At 46.5% G+C, this 15,709-nt stretch overlaps 1 protein-coding gene across 2 annotated transcripts in view; it reads right to left on the bottom strand.

Moving 5' to 3' along the window:
• Nucleotides 1-13,765, bottom strand: part of ERICH1 (glutamate rich 1) — a 45,301-nt gene extending 31,536 nt beyond the window's left edge. For both annotated transcript variants that reach the window (XR_001297353.2, XM_013975370.2), the window contains exons 1-2: nt 13,667-13,765; nt 4,887-5,033 (exon numbers count right to left, since the gene is read on the bottom strand). Coding sequence is in view for 1 of the 2 variants with exons in the window: in XM_013975370.2 (XP_013830824.2) it covers nt 4,887-5,033; nt 13,667-13,688 (169 nt within the window). In the remaining variant the exon portion in view is untranslated. The remainder of the gene's footprint in view (nt 1-4,886; nt 5,034-13,666) is intronic.

Genomic DNA, 15,709 nt, shown 5'->3' with positions numbered 1-15,709 from the left:
ATGAACTCCTTATTGCCAAATTCAGACTTAAATTGAAGAAAGTAGGGAAAACCACCAGACCATTCAGGTATGACCTAAATTAAATCCCTAACGATTACAGAGTGGAAGTGAGAAATAGATTAAAGGGACTAGATCTGATAGAGTACCTGATGAACTATGGACAGAGGTTTCTGACACTGTACAGGAGACAGGGAGCAAGACCATCTTCAAGGAAAAGAAATGCAGAAAAGCAAAACAGCCTTACAAATAGCTGTGAAAAGAAGAGAGGCAAAAAGCAAAGGAGAAAAGGAAAGATATACCCACTTGAATGCAGAGTTCCAAAGAATCTCAAGGAGAGATTAGAAAGCCTTCCTCAGTGATCAATGCAAAGAAATACAAGAAAATAATAGAATGGGAAAGACTAGAGATCTCTTCAAGAAAATTGGAGATACCAAGGGAACTTTTCACGCAAAGATGGGCTTGATAAAGGACAGAAATGGTATGTATGGACCTAACAGAAGCAGAAGATATTAAGAGGTGGCAAGAATACACAGAAGAACTGTACAAAAAAGATCATCATGACCCAGATAATCACGATGGAGTGATCACTCATCTAGAGCCAGACATCCTGGAATGTGAAGTCAAGTGGGCCTTAGAAAGCATCACTATGAACAAAGCTAGTGGAGGTGATGGAATTCCAGTGGAGCTATTTCAAATCCTAAAAGATGATGCTGTGAAAGTGCTGCACTCAATATGCCAGCAAATTTGGAAAACTCAGCAGTGGTCACAGGACTGGAAAAAGTCAGTTTTCATTCCAATCCCAAAGAAAGGCAATGCCAAAGAATGCTCAAACTACAGCACAATTGCACTCATCTCACACGCTAGTAAAGTAATGCTCAAAATTCTCCAAGCCAGGCTTCAACAATACCTGAACCGTGAACTTCCAGATGTTCAAGCTGGTTTTAGAAAAGGCAGAGGAACCAGAGATCAAATTGCCAACTTCTGCTGGATCGTCGAAAAAGCAAGAGAGTTCCAGAAAAACATCTATTTCTGCTTTATTGACTATGCCAAAGTCTTTGACTGTGTGGATCACAATAAACTGTGGAAAATTCTGAAAGAGATGGGAATACCAGACCACCTGACCTGCCTCTTGAGAAACCTGTAAGCAAGTCAGGAAGCAACAGTTAGAACTGGACATCGAACAACAGACTGGTTCCAAATAGGAAAAGGGAGTATGTCAAGGCTGTATATTATCACCCTGCTTATTTAACTTATACGCAGAGTACATCATGAGAAATGCTGGTCTGGATGAGGCAGAAGCTGGAATCAAGATTGTCAGGAGAAATATCAGTAACATCAGATATGCAGATGATACCTCCCTTATGGTAGAAAGTGAAGAGGAACTAAACAGCCTCTTGATGAAAGTGAAAGAGGAGAGTAAAAAAGTTGGCTTAAAGCTCAACATTCAGAAAACTAATATGGCATCCAGTCCCATCACTTCATGGCAAATAGGTGGGGTAACAGGTAACAGTGTCAGACTTTATTTTTTCCAGCTCCAAAATCACTGCAGATGGTGACTGCAGCCATGAAACTAAAAGATGCTTACTCCTTGGAAGGAAAGTTATGACCAACGTAGACAGAGTATTAAAAAGCAGAGACGTTACTTTGCCAATAAAGGTCTATCTAGTCAAGGCTACAGTTTTCCCAGTAGTCATGTATGAATATGAGAGTTGGACTATAAAGAAAGCTGAGCACCGAAGAATTGATGCTTTTGAACTGTGGTGTTGGAGAAGACTCTTGAGAGTCCCTTGGACTGCAAGGAGATCCAACCAGTCCATCCTAAAGGAAATCAGTCCTCAATATTCACTGAATGGACTGATGTTGAAGCTGAAACTCCAATACTTTGGCCACCTAATGTGAAGTGCTGACTCATTTGAAAAGACCCTGATGCTGGGAAAGACTGAAGGTGGGAGGAGAAGGGGATGACAAAGGATAAGATTTTTGGATGATATCACTGACTCAATGGACATGAGTTTGAGTAAACTCCAGGAATTGGTGATTAACAGGGAGGCCTGTTGTGCTGCAGTCCATGGGGTCACAAAGAGTCAGAGATGACTGAGAGACTGAACTGAACTGACAGAAGTCAGACACAAAAGGTCACCTATTATGCAATTCCAGTCATAAAATGTCCAGAATACACAAATCTGAAGAGACAGAAAGTAGGGAGGTCTCTTCTATACATCTGAGACTCAATTCCTGCTCTGCAAATAGGTTCATTAACACCATTTTTCTAAATTCCATATATGTGTGTTAATATATGATACCTGTTTTTCTTTTCCTGACTTTCTTCACTCTGTATAACAGGCTGTGTTTATTCACCACAATAGAACTGACTAAAATTCATTCTTTTTTATGGTTAAGTAATATCCTATTGTACATATGTACCACAACTTTCTCTCTTCATCTGTAGATGGATATCTAGGTTGCTTCCACATCCTGGCTATTGTAAATCATGCTGCAATGAACAGCAGGGTACATGTGTCCTTTACAACTGTGGCTTTTGGGGGAAGGAGAGAGTGGGACAAATGGAGAATGTAGCATCAGCATTGTATACACTATTATGTATAAAAAAGATAGCTGATGAGAAGTTACTATACAACAGGGAGCCCAGCCTGGGATGGGTGGAGGGGAGAGAGGCTCATGAGGGAGGCAAAAGTGAAAAGTGAAAGTCAATGTCACAATCCTGTCCAACTCTTTGCAACTCCATGGACTATACAGCCCATGGAATTCTCCAGGCAAGAATAACTGAGGTGGGGGGGTAATGTATGTATAATTATGGCTGATTCTAACTGTTGTACAGCAGAAATCAACTCAACATTGTAAAGCAATTTTCCTCCAATTATGAAATAAATTAAAGACACAAAAAAGTAGGGAGGCGTGAGTGGGGATAACTGTAATGGATATGGGTTTCTTTTGGGGTGATAAGAATGTTCTGGAGTTACTGGTATGCTTACATAACATAGTAAGTATACTAACAATCACTGAATTGTACATTTTGAAATGGTTATGGTAAACTTTAGATTAAATGAATTTTATCTTTTAAAAAATATGTTGCTGCTGTACACTGCATGGAGTTTCAGGAAGGCAAATAAGTTAGGCTCCTTTGCATCTGTAACAAAAATGAAAACTCCCAGAAATGCCTCCTCTACTCATTGCCTGAAGCCATGAGGAAGGGTGGGGGATCCTACCCACCAGACTCTGCCCTCATCCCCCAATCCAAGGATCCTTGCGGCCAGAGGGCACTATGTAAGGGGAGGAAAGGCAGGGTATACAGAAACAGAGGGACCAGATGCCCCTCCAGGACCTGATGAGACCATCCTAGCCACACTGCATTCTTCTCACTGCTCCCCCGCCCTCTCCCACCCAAGTTTAGGCCATGGTAGGTGACCAGTGTACCCTGTGTGGGGTACACAGAGGCTATGACTCAGATACAGGGTCTGCGGTCTGAGAAGCACACAGACGGGCAGACACCAAGACCACGGCTGAATCCCACCTGCAGCGCCCTCGCATCTCTCCCGGCCTCGGCACCATGCTGGCCATGCAACCTCTCCCCGGACCCTGTCCTAGCCTCCAGCGGCACCACACTGGCTCACATGGGCCTTCATATTGAACAACGACTGCCTGCTGGAATGACGTGATCCAACCTGGAGCTTCTAAGGAAAGACACTGCCCAAATTATTGCACTAATGAATGTGTCTGTCTGTGTCCTCAGTTGTGTCTGACTCTTTGTGACCCTGTGGACTGTAGCCCGCCAGGCTCCTCTGTCCATGGGTTTCTCCAGGCAAGAATACTGGAGTGGGTTGCCATTTCCTCCTCTAGGGAATCTTCCCAACCCAGAGACTGAACCTGCATCTCCTGCATTGGCAGGTGGATTCTTTACCACTGAGCCACCTGGAAAGCTCATTAGCGAATAATCACTGTTAAAACCATCAGGTTAGAAGAGGAAAGAAAACTCAAATAAACCCTAAATACAAATTAAAGAAAAAAAAAAAACAAAAAAACTAAGAACATCAGCTCAGTCACATTTGGACAGATAACCAGGAATGCAGAGGGACGCCCACTCCAGCTGCACAGCACATCTCCCCCAGGGCGCCTGCCCTTCTAAGCTACGTTGCATTCCCACAAAACCAAGCGTGTGTCTTGCAGGTGGAACAGGTGTCAGGGTAGTTTTCTGGGCGGCACCACAGGTGGGCCTTATTCATTCTCTCCCGATTCTGGGGGCTGGCTGTCCAAGATGGAGGTGTCACAAGACTGGTTCCTGAGGCCTCCTGCCTTGGCATGTGGATGGCCATCTTCTCCCATGCCCTCATACAGTCATCTTGCTGTACGTGTCTGGGTCCTGATCTCTTCCTATCTCACCAGTCACCCTAGATTAGGACACACCCTAAAGGTCTCATTTCACTCCATCTCCAAACATGGGCAACATCCTGAGGTTCTGTGGTCAGGACATCAACACATAAATTGTAGAGGGTATGGTTCAGCCCAGGACAGGACTGTCTTTGAAAGGGAAAAACACAGTAAACAGCAGCCACTATGCTTGACTGTGACTCCAGGGCTGAGAAGCTGAGAGTCCCTCCTATACCTCTGGCTCTCTGGCAGGACAGTGGCAGGAACACTGTGGGCAGTGGTCCTGGGGCAGCAGGGCCCAGTCACTGTACCCAGAAACAGCATGGAGTTGAACCCAACACCAGTGATGAACCTGACCCTGTCCCCAGCTGGGGGCACTTCTTCCCTCACAAGTGAAGTAACCATCCCCAAAAAGTCTGAGCAGAATGACCCCGTTGCCCCCGTGGTAGTGCCACAGTGGCCTGAGGCCAGCATTCGCTTTCCAGGGAAATAGCGCTCACCTGTCTCAGGAGGGACACTCTGGCCCTTCTCTCTTTCAGGAGCCACTTTCTCAGATGGGTTTCTGGAGGCTGGAGTCACAGGCGCCTTCTTTTCTTGGCCGTGTGAAACCTCAGGGTAAAGTTTCTTCAGTACTTTTCCAACAAACACTACAGAGGCAATCAATTTGCAAAAGAAAGGAAAGTATTACTGATTGAAGTTTTATTTAAATTGCAAATGAATTTTATATAAAATAAGATGTATCATGACATCACCATCTCAGGGATAAGTAAGTGCCCCTCCACAGGACACAATGAGAGTGGTGCCTACAAGACCCCCAGCACTGTCCCCATGAGGGTTACCCCCAGCACTGTCCATCACAGCACCCCCACTACTGACCCAATCACAGGACCCCCAGCACTGTAGGCATCAGGGGACCCCCAGAAGTGTCCACATCACAGGACCTCCATAGCATTGTCCATCAGAGGCCCCCCAGCACTGTCCTTGTACTAGCTACCCCCACAGGTGTGAGCACAGGTGGGGAGGGTGAGGCTGGGAACTGGTGGGGCACGTGGGCTCACAGTTCTGTTCTTCCTCCACCTCGTCGCTGGTTGAATTTACACACAGAGCAGACTATGAGTTGTTTTCAGACCCTGGTTTGTGGTCCTGGGCTGCAGAGCAGCCCGGGAAAGGCTGGGTCCATGCCAGTTCATAGCAGACAGGCTGGGCAGCCCCAGGGCCCCCTCTGGGGCCCCCACAGGGACAGCATAGTTGGCATAGCACCCACAAAGATGCAGATTCTTCACTTGGCTTATCTCAGGGCACTCTCTGCCCTGACTGAAGGGGAAGCGCTGCCACAGTGAATAAACATTTCTGTCCTGATTTAAGTGTGAACACGAGCAGGGACAATCTCAAAAGAGCAGCCAAGAAAGATGAGGGGAAAGGTTAATCCAGTGCATCTGTTTTGAAGTGAAAGTTGCTCAGTCGTGGTAGACTCTTTGTGACTCCATGGACTATAGTCCGCCAGGCTCTTCAGTCCAAGGACTTCTCCAGGCAAAAATACTGGAGTGGGTAGCCATTCCCTTTTCCAGGGGATCTGGGTCAAATCCAGGTCTCCTGCATTGCAGGTGGATTCTCTACTGTCTGAGCCATCAGGTAATCTGTTTTAACCTCGTTAAATTTAGAAACAAATCAACAGAGAGAAAGAGAAAACTGCTCTAGTGACCAAGCACCATGGGGCAGAAACCAAGAGCAGGACTCTGGAGACAGGCTTGAGGTATTCAGACGACAAAGTAGGGGACAGACATTAGGGCCATTAAGGAGGTGGTGATGTGAGGAGGGAGAAGTGAGAGGTCAAGTGTGACGGGGTCGCTGAGCCCCCTGTGGGTCATGGAGGGCAGGCTGCTGTCCCCCAGAGGGAGCACAACCTAATGGCATAGACCGCTCTTCCTTTCATCCTGTGCGCAGATGGCCCTCACTGCAGAAGTAAGCCCCTCCAATTGATGCTAGTTGGAAAAGACACAATTTGGGTCTAAATACACAACAGGCCTCCTGAGGAAGCTACTCAAGCCCAGGTGGTGCTTGGCCAGGTGCCTGGGGGAGCATGGGGTCCTGGTGTCACCTACCTGCCCACCCCCCGGGAACCCCTGCAGGAAGAAGCCAGTCCTTGTGGGGATGCCCTCATTTCCCCAGCCACGCGGAGGCCCTGCCTCCCAGCTCTGCCACATTGGGCAGCACAGGCCTGTGAGCACGTTCCCCAGGCCACTGAGGACGGCCAGGGCAGCACCTGGGTCACAGGAAGGTGGTCTGTTCCATTAGACTAGCACTCCAAGACCTGTCCAAAGGGCAGGTTCCAAGTTTCCAATAGAAACTGAATGGTCACGTGCATTTCCTTAAATAGCAGAGGGGAAAAACTTCTACTCCAGAAGACCGGATGCAATTTCTGGGGGAACCAAAAGCAGCTGACAAAACCCTAACCAGTTATCCTGCTCTAAAGTGAACTTGGGGACACTTGGAGCCCGAGAGCCACCTGGGCTGGCAGCAGCTGATGCGGGCATTCCGCTGAGGTCACGGCTGAGCTCCGCATACACGTGTGTGTGAACACATGACTACACTACAGGAAAACCAGACATGGGTCATCACCAAGCAGCGCATGCATCCACTGCGGAGTACCACACAGCCTAAAGGAACCAAAATACACAGCAATCCCAGGGAGAAACCGGCACGGTCACCAGGAAACACTGAGATGAACCAGTCACCTGACAATTTTGCTTCCACTGGTGCCCTGACACAGTGGCAAGGGCGTGGCACATAGCAGGCCAGCCATGGGCGGACAGGCTGTGTGGCTGTGGCACTGTCCCTGAATTCAGCGTGTCGCCTACACACAGTGTATCTATGGCCTAACTGGCGGCCTGTCTGCAAAGCGGGTCTTGAGGCCCTCTGGTCTCCACTCACTGCCTTTCGGTGTCCCTGCATGACCCTGGGGTGTTGGGGTGGACCCAGGCCTGCAGGAGGTTCAGGATATGTGGTCCTTCCTCAGGGAAAAGACTCAGCCCAGAGTTGAGGCTGGGAGCTCCAGGGCTAAGGTCCTGGGACCAGGCTCTGGGTCTCTGACTTGGGTGGGGTCTGGGTGCTTCAGGCTTGCCTCACACCTGGCTCTGGAAGCTGATAAATATACATGTCTCATACGGGCTTCAGAGGCAGCTCAAAGGCAAAGAACCTACCTGCCAATGCAGGAGACAAGGGTTCAATCCTTTGGTTAGGAAGATCCCCTGGAGGAGGAAATAGCACCCTGCTCCAGTATTCCTGCCTGAGAAATCCCATAGACAGAGGAGCCTGGTGGGCTACAGTCCATGGGGTTGCAAACAGTCAGACATGACTTAGCAACAAAACAACAACAACACATGTCTAAATACTTTCAGCTGTCACAATTTAAAGCATAGTCTTTTAAAAAATAATATGATTTTAATTTTCCAAAATCAACTTTAAAACAGCCATGCGTAACAAACAAAACTAAAGTAATACTTTCTACCAGCTAATACTGCTGGAGGATTCCACAGTGAATTTCACTTCTTATTCACAAAACAGAGAATAAGACCACTCAATGCGCGAACGTTGTCCTCTAAAGAAAACAAGCTGTCAGCAAGGACCTGCCCCCACCCCCAGCCCCCATCAGCTCATCTGCTTTTCAAACAGAGGATGGGGTCGCTCCAGTGCAGTCACAGAAGGAGCTCATAGTTTAAACAGAAATCACTAGCTATTAATATTTTATACCAAAAGAAATGTAGAGCCACTGGACTCTAACTTCTTGGAGTCTCTAGGGCTATGAGGAGATGGGTGCATGGGAACTGCCTACCAGTTTACTACAGATAGGGACTTGCGGCCACAGCTATGTAGGGATTCAAGTCAAAAGCAGAACAGAAATGACAGGTTCCTTTTTTCAGGGTACTGGCATGCAGTAAAGCATCATTTTTAAAAAGCATCTGTCACCTTTGGTTTGTTGAAATGCACCTTGTGACTGTGTGTATCAGTGTTTGTGTGTGTTGCCTACTGCAAATGTAGCCCTAAAAATCAATTTAGAGGTTAAAAGTCTCTTTTCTGCTTAACTTACACTGAGCTCAAAAACAAAAAAAGAGCTGGGTGGTCAGGTTATGGAAGGCAGCTCTGTGTCACCACAGGGACCGAGTGACCTGCCTGCTCCTCCCCTCCTCACACCTCATCCTCTTGCTGTGCCCCTACCCCTCTCCCAGCAGCAGGAGCAGGTTCTAACTTGAAACTCTGGTGTCTGTCAAAAAATAATCAGTAGAACATAAGAAAGAAGAACGGACATAGATGCCCACAAGAGATGAGTACAATCACTATGCAGATGGGCGCCTGGAGTTAGGACACAAGAGACACAGCAAAAGGTCACCATGGAGAAAACCATCTCGTCTGAAGTTAATATGGTGGAATACCAAACAGAGAGATCAAGTCTCTGTGTCACAGGGGAATCAAGCCATTTTGATATGATTTTCAGAGAGGACTGTCATGCACACTTGCTGTTTCAGGCTAAAGACATAAGACAAAGAAAAATAAATCTTCAGTCAAGTCTTCCTTGGAAATTAGATACCTGGGAAGAACTGTGAATACATGTACCTCAAAAGGAAATAGATGGCTTGATTGCTGGTGGTAAACTATTCAATTCTGACCTCTTCTTTCACACAGCTATATGTTTAGAATCTAATAGCTGGGGGTAAAAAAAGGCAGGGGTTTGCTCCATGTTTAACAGAGGTGTTAGTGGCAGTATTTCAAGTTATTAGGCCTCCTTTGCGGTGGTCTTAGGAAGGAGGGTTTAACAGGTCCCTGCCTAAGGGACTTGGTTCCCAGCGCTCCTCCCAGAGGGGGAAGCCTCCTCATCAGGGGATCTGGGTGAACATATTTTCTATTAGAAAAGGCTCTCATAAAAACAAAAACAACAGAAATAGAACTTTTTCTTCCATAATGTTCCACTCTGAAAAAGAGACAAAGGAAAATGAAAACTGCGTTTAAAGACAAAAACCCTCTTGAACTTTGAGGCCAATAAGTTACCCCATCAACATCAAAAATATCTTCCTTTTCCTTAAAAAAGTTCACTTTGATGGTAAAGTAACACACATTTCCCTCAACATCTATGTTCACATCTACGTTCATACTTCATTTAACATGGATGTAAAACTACACATTTCTTTTTATTACATTTATACTAGAGAGCTTTCTGGTAATAGAAATGATATTGATTCATTTGTGATTCTCTTGCCATATCATCCCTATGAACCACTGTCTCTCAGAAAAGCACAATTCTCAGAGGACAAAAAAACATGTGTAGAGCTAATCTGGAGACATGAGGAAAAAAATTAGCCAAAAAACTGTATTTTCAAGGGTGGATGTTAAATGGAAAGCAGTAAAACTGATGAGGCCACATATTTATGGAAATTACACAAAAATAAAGAAGACCCTAAGTATTAACAAATAACTTTAAAAATGTGATTTCTAGATCTTTCATTATGAAAGAAAGCTACCAGAACAGGTTTATGACATACCTTTAAAAAGTGATTATCTAAATGGAGAAGTGATTATCTAGAACTTAAAATGAGAGTTGTCAGGCTTTCTGAAATCATATATAAATGAATAACTACTTCTGAAAATAAGATCAGAAATGGAATTTCATTGAAAGTTTCCCAGTGGCCAGTTTGATGACAGCCTCCCAACTATAGCCTGGCTTGATAGAGAACATCTCCCAAAACAAACACACACCAAGAAAATCATAAAGAAAAAGGAAGAGTTCCCCAACCTCAGTAAACAGTGACGCAAATGATTCCCTTTTCCACCTGATATCTGTATAGCTTAAGAGACACTTTAAATTTTCTTAAGTTTAAGGTATTTCTTGGAATCTTAAACAGTATTTTCAATTTCCTATTTTCAGTAAAGAGTATATTTATCTGCCAACCTCTCTATAGCTTTTTCCACCACAATATTCAATACAGGTTTTTTGTCCTGTAATATGAAAAGGCTGCCTAGGAATAAAAGAATACATAGATAATAGTACTGTATTAATTCACAAGAAAGAGAAGCTCAATATATATGCAAATTCAATGAATGATAGTTTCTTAATGAGTTTCATCATAGAATTATAAATGGAAAAACAATTAGCTAAGATTAAGCAAGAGTTGGCAAGCTTTCTGAAATATTAATTAAGAGGAAACTAGTTCTCAAAATAAGACTATAAATAGTATTCAAATGGAACATAACTGGAATCCTACGCCATGACCGATCTGAGGTGGCCTCCCCATCTAAGCAGTAGACTCTAAACACTCAGTTTCTTACAAAACTTTAACACTTAAAAATATTTCAAACTCTGTCCAAAATTGTTCCTCACAGTTTTTAGCAGCAATTACTATTCCATTAGCCATTCTGAAACATTTTAAGTGCACGTAAGGCTGTGATCATTTTGTGCGGAGAGCAAACACTGCTCTTGTTTTGTCACCAAGACAAAACAAGAATTCGAGGATAGGGCAAGGGATACCCGGATGCAAGGATGCAAGGGATCCGGCAGGGTAGGCTGAGGGGACACTTGAAGGCAACTCACAAAGTTGCCTCATCACAGTTGAAGATAGAGAACCCGTTCCTTCTACTCCAGTACTGTTACTGAGGTGCAGTGTTCTCCTACAGAGGAAGCAGACTGGGAATGCTATCTACTTTTCTCCATATTCTGCCTTACAGAGAAATTAGTTACCTTATTTTATGCAAATATTAACTATAGTTGCCACTGGGCTTTTCCTTTCAAAGGGCAAAAACACATCTGTTTTAATGGAGAGAAGGAAAGAAAATAATCATGGCCTGAACTAATCCAAGTAAAATGAGAAGCATATCCAAAACCTGCACCTTTACTTGAAGCCACACAACTCCTAGAAGAAAACATACGAAAGTTCTTTGACAACAGGAGTCTTAGTGAAGATTTTTTTTTTTTTTTGATTTGACACCAAAAGCAAAGACAACAACAGTAAAAACAAAAGAAACTAAAAAGCTGCAAAACAAAACCACCAACAAATGAAAAGGTAACCTACTGAAGGGGAGAAAATAGTTGCACACTATAAATCTGATAGGGGCTAATATCTAAAATATATAAAGAACCATACAATTCAGTAGCAAAAAGGCCCCAAATAATCTGAGTAAAAAATGGGCAAAGAAACTGAGCAGACGTTTCTCCAAAGAAGACATACAGGTGGTCAACAGGTACACAGAAAAGATGCTCAAGATCACTAATCATCAGGGAAATTGAAATCAAAACACAATTAGATATCATCTCACACCTGTCAGAATGGCCATCATCAAAGAAGACAGGAAATAACAAATGTTGGTGAGGATGTGAAGGAAAGGAAACCCTTGTGCACTGCTTGTGGGAATGAAAATTGGTGCATCCACAATGGAAAAGAGTCTGGAGGATCCTCACAAAATTAAAAATTAAACTATGATACGATATGCAATTCCACTTTTGGATCTGGGTATTTATCCAAAGAAAATGAAAACATTAACTTGAAAATTCAGACACATGTACCTCAATGTTCACTGAAGCTATTCACAATAGCCAAGATATGGAAACAACATAAGTGTCCATGGATGGATGAATGAATAAGATGCGGAATACTATTCAGCCCTAAAGAAGGAAAGTGCCATTGCCAACAACACAGATAATCCTGAGGGCATTACGCTAAGTGGAATAAGCCAAAGAAAGACAAATACTGCAAGATCTCACTATTTGCTGAATCTTTAAAAAAAAAAAAGAAAGGAGCTCACAGATACAGAGAATAGACTGATGGTTACCAGAGGTGATTGAGGCATGGGACAAATTGGTAAAGATGGTCAAAAGGTACAAGCTTCCAATCATAAGTAAATAAGTCCTGGGATGTAGCTGTACAGCATGGTGATTACTGCTAACACTACTGTGCTGCATATTTCCTAAGACAGAAAGTAGGTCCTAAAAGTCCTTATCACAAGGGATTTTGTAACTATATGAGGTGATGGATGTTATCTTACTGGGTGATGGCTTTGTAATATATAGCCCATCATGTCACTATGCTGTACCCCTAAAACCCATACAGTGCTGTGTATTGATCATATCTGAATAAAACTGAGGAAAACATAACCTTCCCTTTTTTCTCATTTTAATGTTGTTGATTAGGTAATGAGAAGTTCGCTGGGCTTTCCACAAGGTGTCTGAAGTTCGCTGAGCTTTCCATGAGGTGTCTGAAGTTCCCTGTATCTCTGACATTCATTCTAAAGCATGTGCCAGGTTAGCCAATTAAATGTATCCATTCTGCCTTTGAGTGTTGGCTGCTCTGTCCTGTCTGACTCTTTGGGACTCCATCGAGGACTGTAGCCCATCAGGGTCCTCTGTTCATGGAATTCTCTAGGCAAGAATACTGGAGTGGGTTGCCATTCCCTTCTCCAGAGAATCTTCCTGACACAGGGGTCAAACCCCCCTCTCCTGCATTGCAGGTGAATTCTTTACAGTCTGAGCCACTAGGAAAGTCCCATTCTGCCTTTGATGCTGGTTAAAAATATGCCATCACTTAATAAACACTAGTTATGTCCCCAGAAATTCAGGGTCCCTGCACTTAAATGGTTTGAGAGTCTGAATGTGGGGTTTTGGGCAGGTCTTCACACCCGTCCTGCATAGTCCCAGGTCCTAGACTCCTACAGCCGCCATCCCTCACGGTCCCGTATCCTCACAGTTCGCGTCCCCGCAGTCCCGAGGCCTCAGACTCCGAGTTCCTCACAGTCCCGGGTGCCCGGAGCCCCCGTTCCCAAAGCCCCGGATCCTCAGAGCCTCGGTCCTCACACTCCCGAGGCCTCACAGCCCCCGTCCCTCACAGACCCCCTCCCCGCCTCTCAAAGCTTTGTGTTCCTCACAGCCCCCATCCCCACAGACCTTGTCCTCAGAGCCCCAATCCTCACAGTCCCGGGTCCCGGCCCCCACAGCAACCCCCACACCCCGCGCCATAGCCCCCATCTCTCACAGTCCCGGGTCCCTCAGAGCCCCAGTCCTCACGGCCATTGTCCCTCACAGCTCCCATCCCCACAGTCCCGGGTCCCGACCCCCACAGCAACCCCCACGCCCCACGCCATAGCTCCCATCTGTGAGGACAGACTCCCTCGTCCCTCACAGTCCCCGTCCCCACAGCCTCGGGTCCCCACAGTCCCGAGGCCTCAGACTCCCCATTCCCCACAGCCCCGGGTCCCCTTTCCCCAAAGCCACCGGTCCCCCGACACACCCGGTCCCGCCTACCGTGCCTTCGCAGCGCGGCCATGCCAGCCTCACGCCCCCGGGGACCCCAGCCCAGGCAGGAGCCAACTCTGCTGCACTTCCGGCCTCCGCCTTTGTAGACCCGCCCACAACAGCAGGCTTGCCCAATCAGGATCCGGAGCCTCTGCCCTCTGGACGCCAATCAGTCGCGCACCGGCTGCGGATTGGCTCTGACGCGCTCGGCACGGCCCAGTACTCCGAGCATGCTCGGAGGGAAGGCCGTGAACCCGGCAAAGCTGACAAGGACCGTGGGGGAATCTGCTGGAGGGGATGAGGTGTTATGGGCTCATCAGAAGAGCGTCACTGGAAGGGGGTGGGTACGTCAGCGGGAGGTGGATGGGGTGTCAGCAGGAGGGGAGTCAGGGACTGGGTCATTGGGAGGAGGTCAGCGAGGGGCGGGATTGTGCTCCTGGGTGACCGCCTGCAGTGTCACTCTGGGTCCCAGCGCTGCCCAGGGATGCGGGCAGTAGGAAGGGTCCGCTGAGGGCCCACTGGTCCAGGGCCCTGAGGTGCGAAAGAAACTGGGACTAAAAGCAGAAAGGAAACCGGGAAGAAGGGAACCCGGGAGCCGCCCACTGACCCCGGATCCCTGTGGCGCTGATCTCTTCTATCCACTGTTAAGATTTGTGCTTTGTGCTCCCGTCCAACCATCTCACCTACTCCGGGACCTTGGTTTATAGTTTACTCCTCTTCCTTGAGTCCGTTTCTTGGAGAACATTATTTCCTGAGAGCTTGTCTGTGTGGAGCTCTGCTGTGGAAGCTGGGGTTCCTCCTTAAAAGCAGGGAAGGGGTTTCAGACTGGGTAGAAGGGGGTCAGGAAGGCCTCCTCGAATGTAATTTGGGAGAGCAAAACTCGCGATGTCCAGGCAAAGGACAGTCAGCAGAAGCCCAGCCCTGGAGCAGCAGGCACTGGTGCGACAGGAGCCCAGGGAGGAGGGACAGTGACAGTGCCCTCAGACAGGAAAGCAGGCAGTGCTGGGCAAGGTCGTGTAGGTGCAGGAGATTAGGGGGAGGATATGCTGGTTTGCAGCAGAGGAGTGAAACTATCTGACACCCACTTTGAAGAAGCTGGCCGAGCCACTGAGCTGAGAGCAGACTGAAGAAAGCAGGGGCACCTCGAGTCCACAGCAGTGAGAAGGCCATCGGTGGCTAACGCCAGGGTGGTGGCTGTGGGAAGAGGTGGTTGGATCTGGATTCGTGTGAAGACAGGGCAAGAGAGGTTTTCTGACTGACTGAGAGTGGCTGTGGCAGGAGGCTGGAGTGGTTCCCAGGAGTTGAGAAACCTCCTGGGGGTGGGGGGCAGTCACTGTTGGGTGGCGTGCAGTTTGGGGTGCTCCTTGGATGTGTGAATGTGGGCATGGATCAGGCAGTTGAGTGATTTTCGAGGAAACAGAAAGGACCTGGATGGGATAGACAGCTGGGCCAGTCGGCTGCAGGTGCATTTAAAGCCTTAAGGGGGAGTGTAGACAGAGAAGTATTTCAAGTACAGCTCTGAGGGGTTCTAACTCCTGCAAGGTAGGGAGATGAGGAGGGAGTGGGCAGGGGGTAGGGAAGGACAGTGAACTGTCCTGAAGCCAAGCCATGTCATCACTGGTCAGAAGTGATAATGAGGACCCATCACAGACAACAGTACTCATCTAGTGAAAGATCTCAGTGACCTTGATTACAGTCATTTTGTTGAAGTGGCAGAGGCAGAAGCTTGCTGGGAATTCAGTAGAGAGAATTAACTGCAGGAGAGAAACGCAAGATACTGGATGCAGACCTCTCTATTGGACCCAGGATGGGGCAGCAGCTGGAGGGTCTGTAAAGACAGAACACACGTACACGCATATAATTGAAAGAGAGTTGTTTAGAAAATACACTCGCCGTACACACCAAATTTATGTGCTGAGAGGTCTGATTAAGTTGAGACTGAAAATGAATAATGGAATACAAATGACACAATTTAAAAATGGGCCAAAGACCTTAACAGACATCTCACCAAAGACAGACAGATGATAAGTAAGCATATTGAAGGTTGTTGTT

The sequence above is a fragment of the Capra hircus genome, chromosome 27, assembly GCF_001704415.2.
Source record: "Capra hircus breed San Clemente chromosome 27, ASM170441v1, whole genome shotgun sequence".
In the NCBI taxonomy this organism is placed as follows: Eukaryota; Metazoa; Chordata; class Mammalia; order Artiodactyla; family Bovidae; genus Capra; species Capra hircus.
Note: the sequence above shows the minus strand (reverse complement) of the source record. Positions and strands in the feature narration are given on the sequence as shown.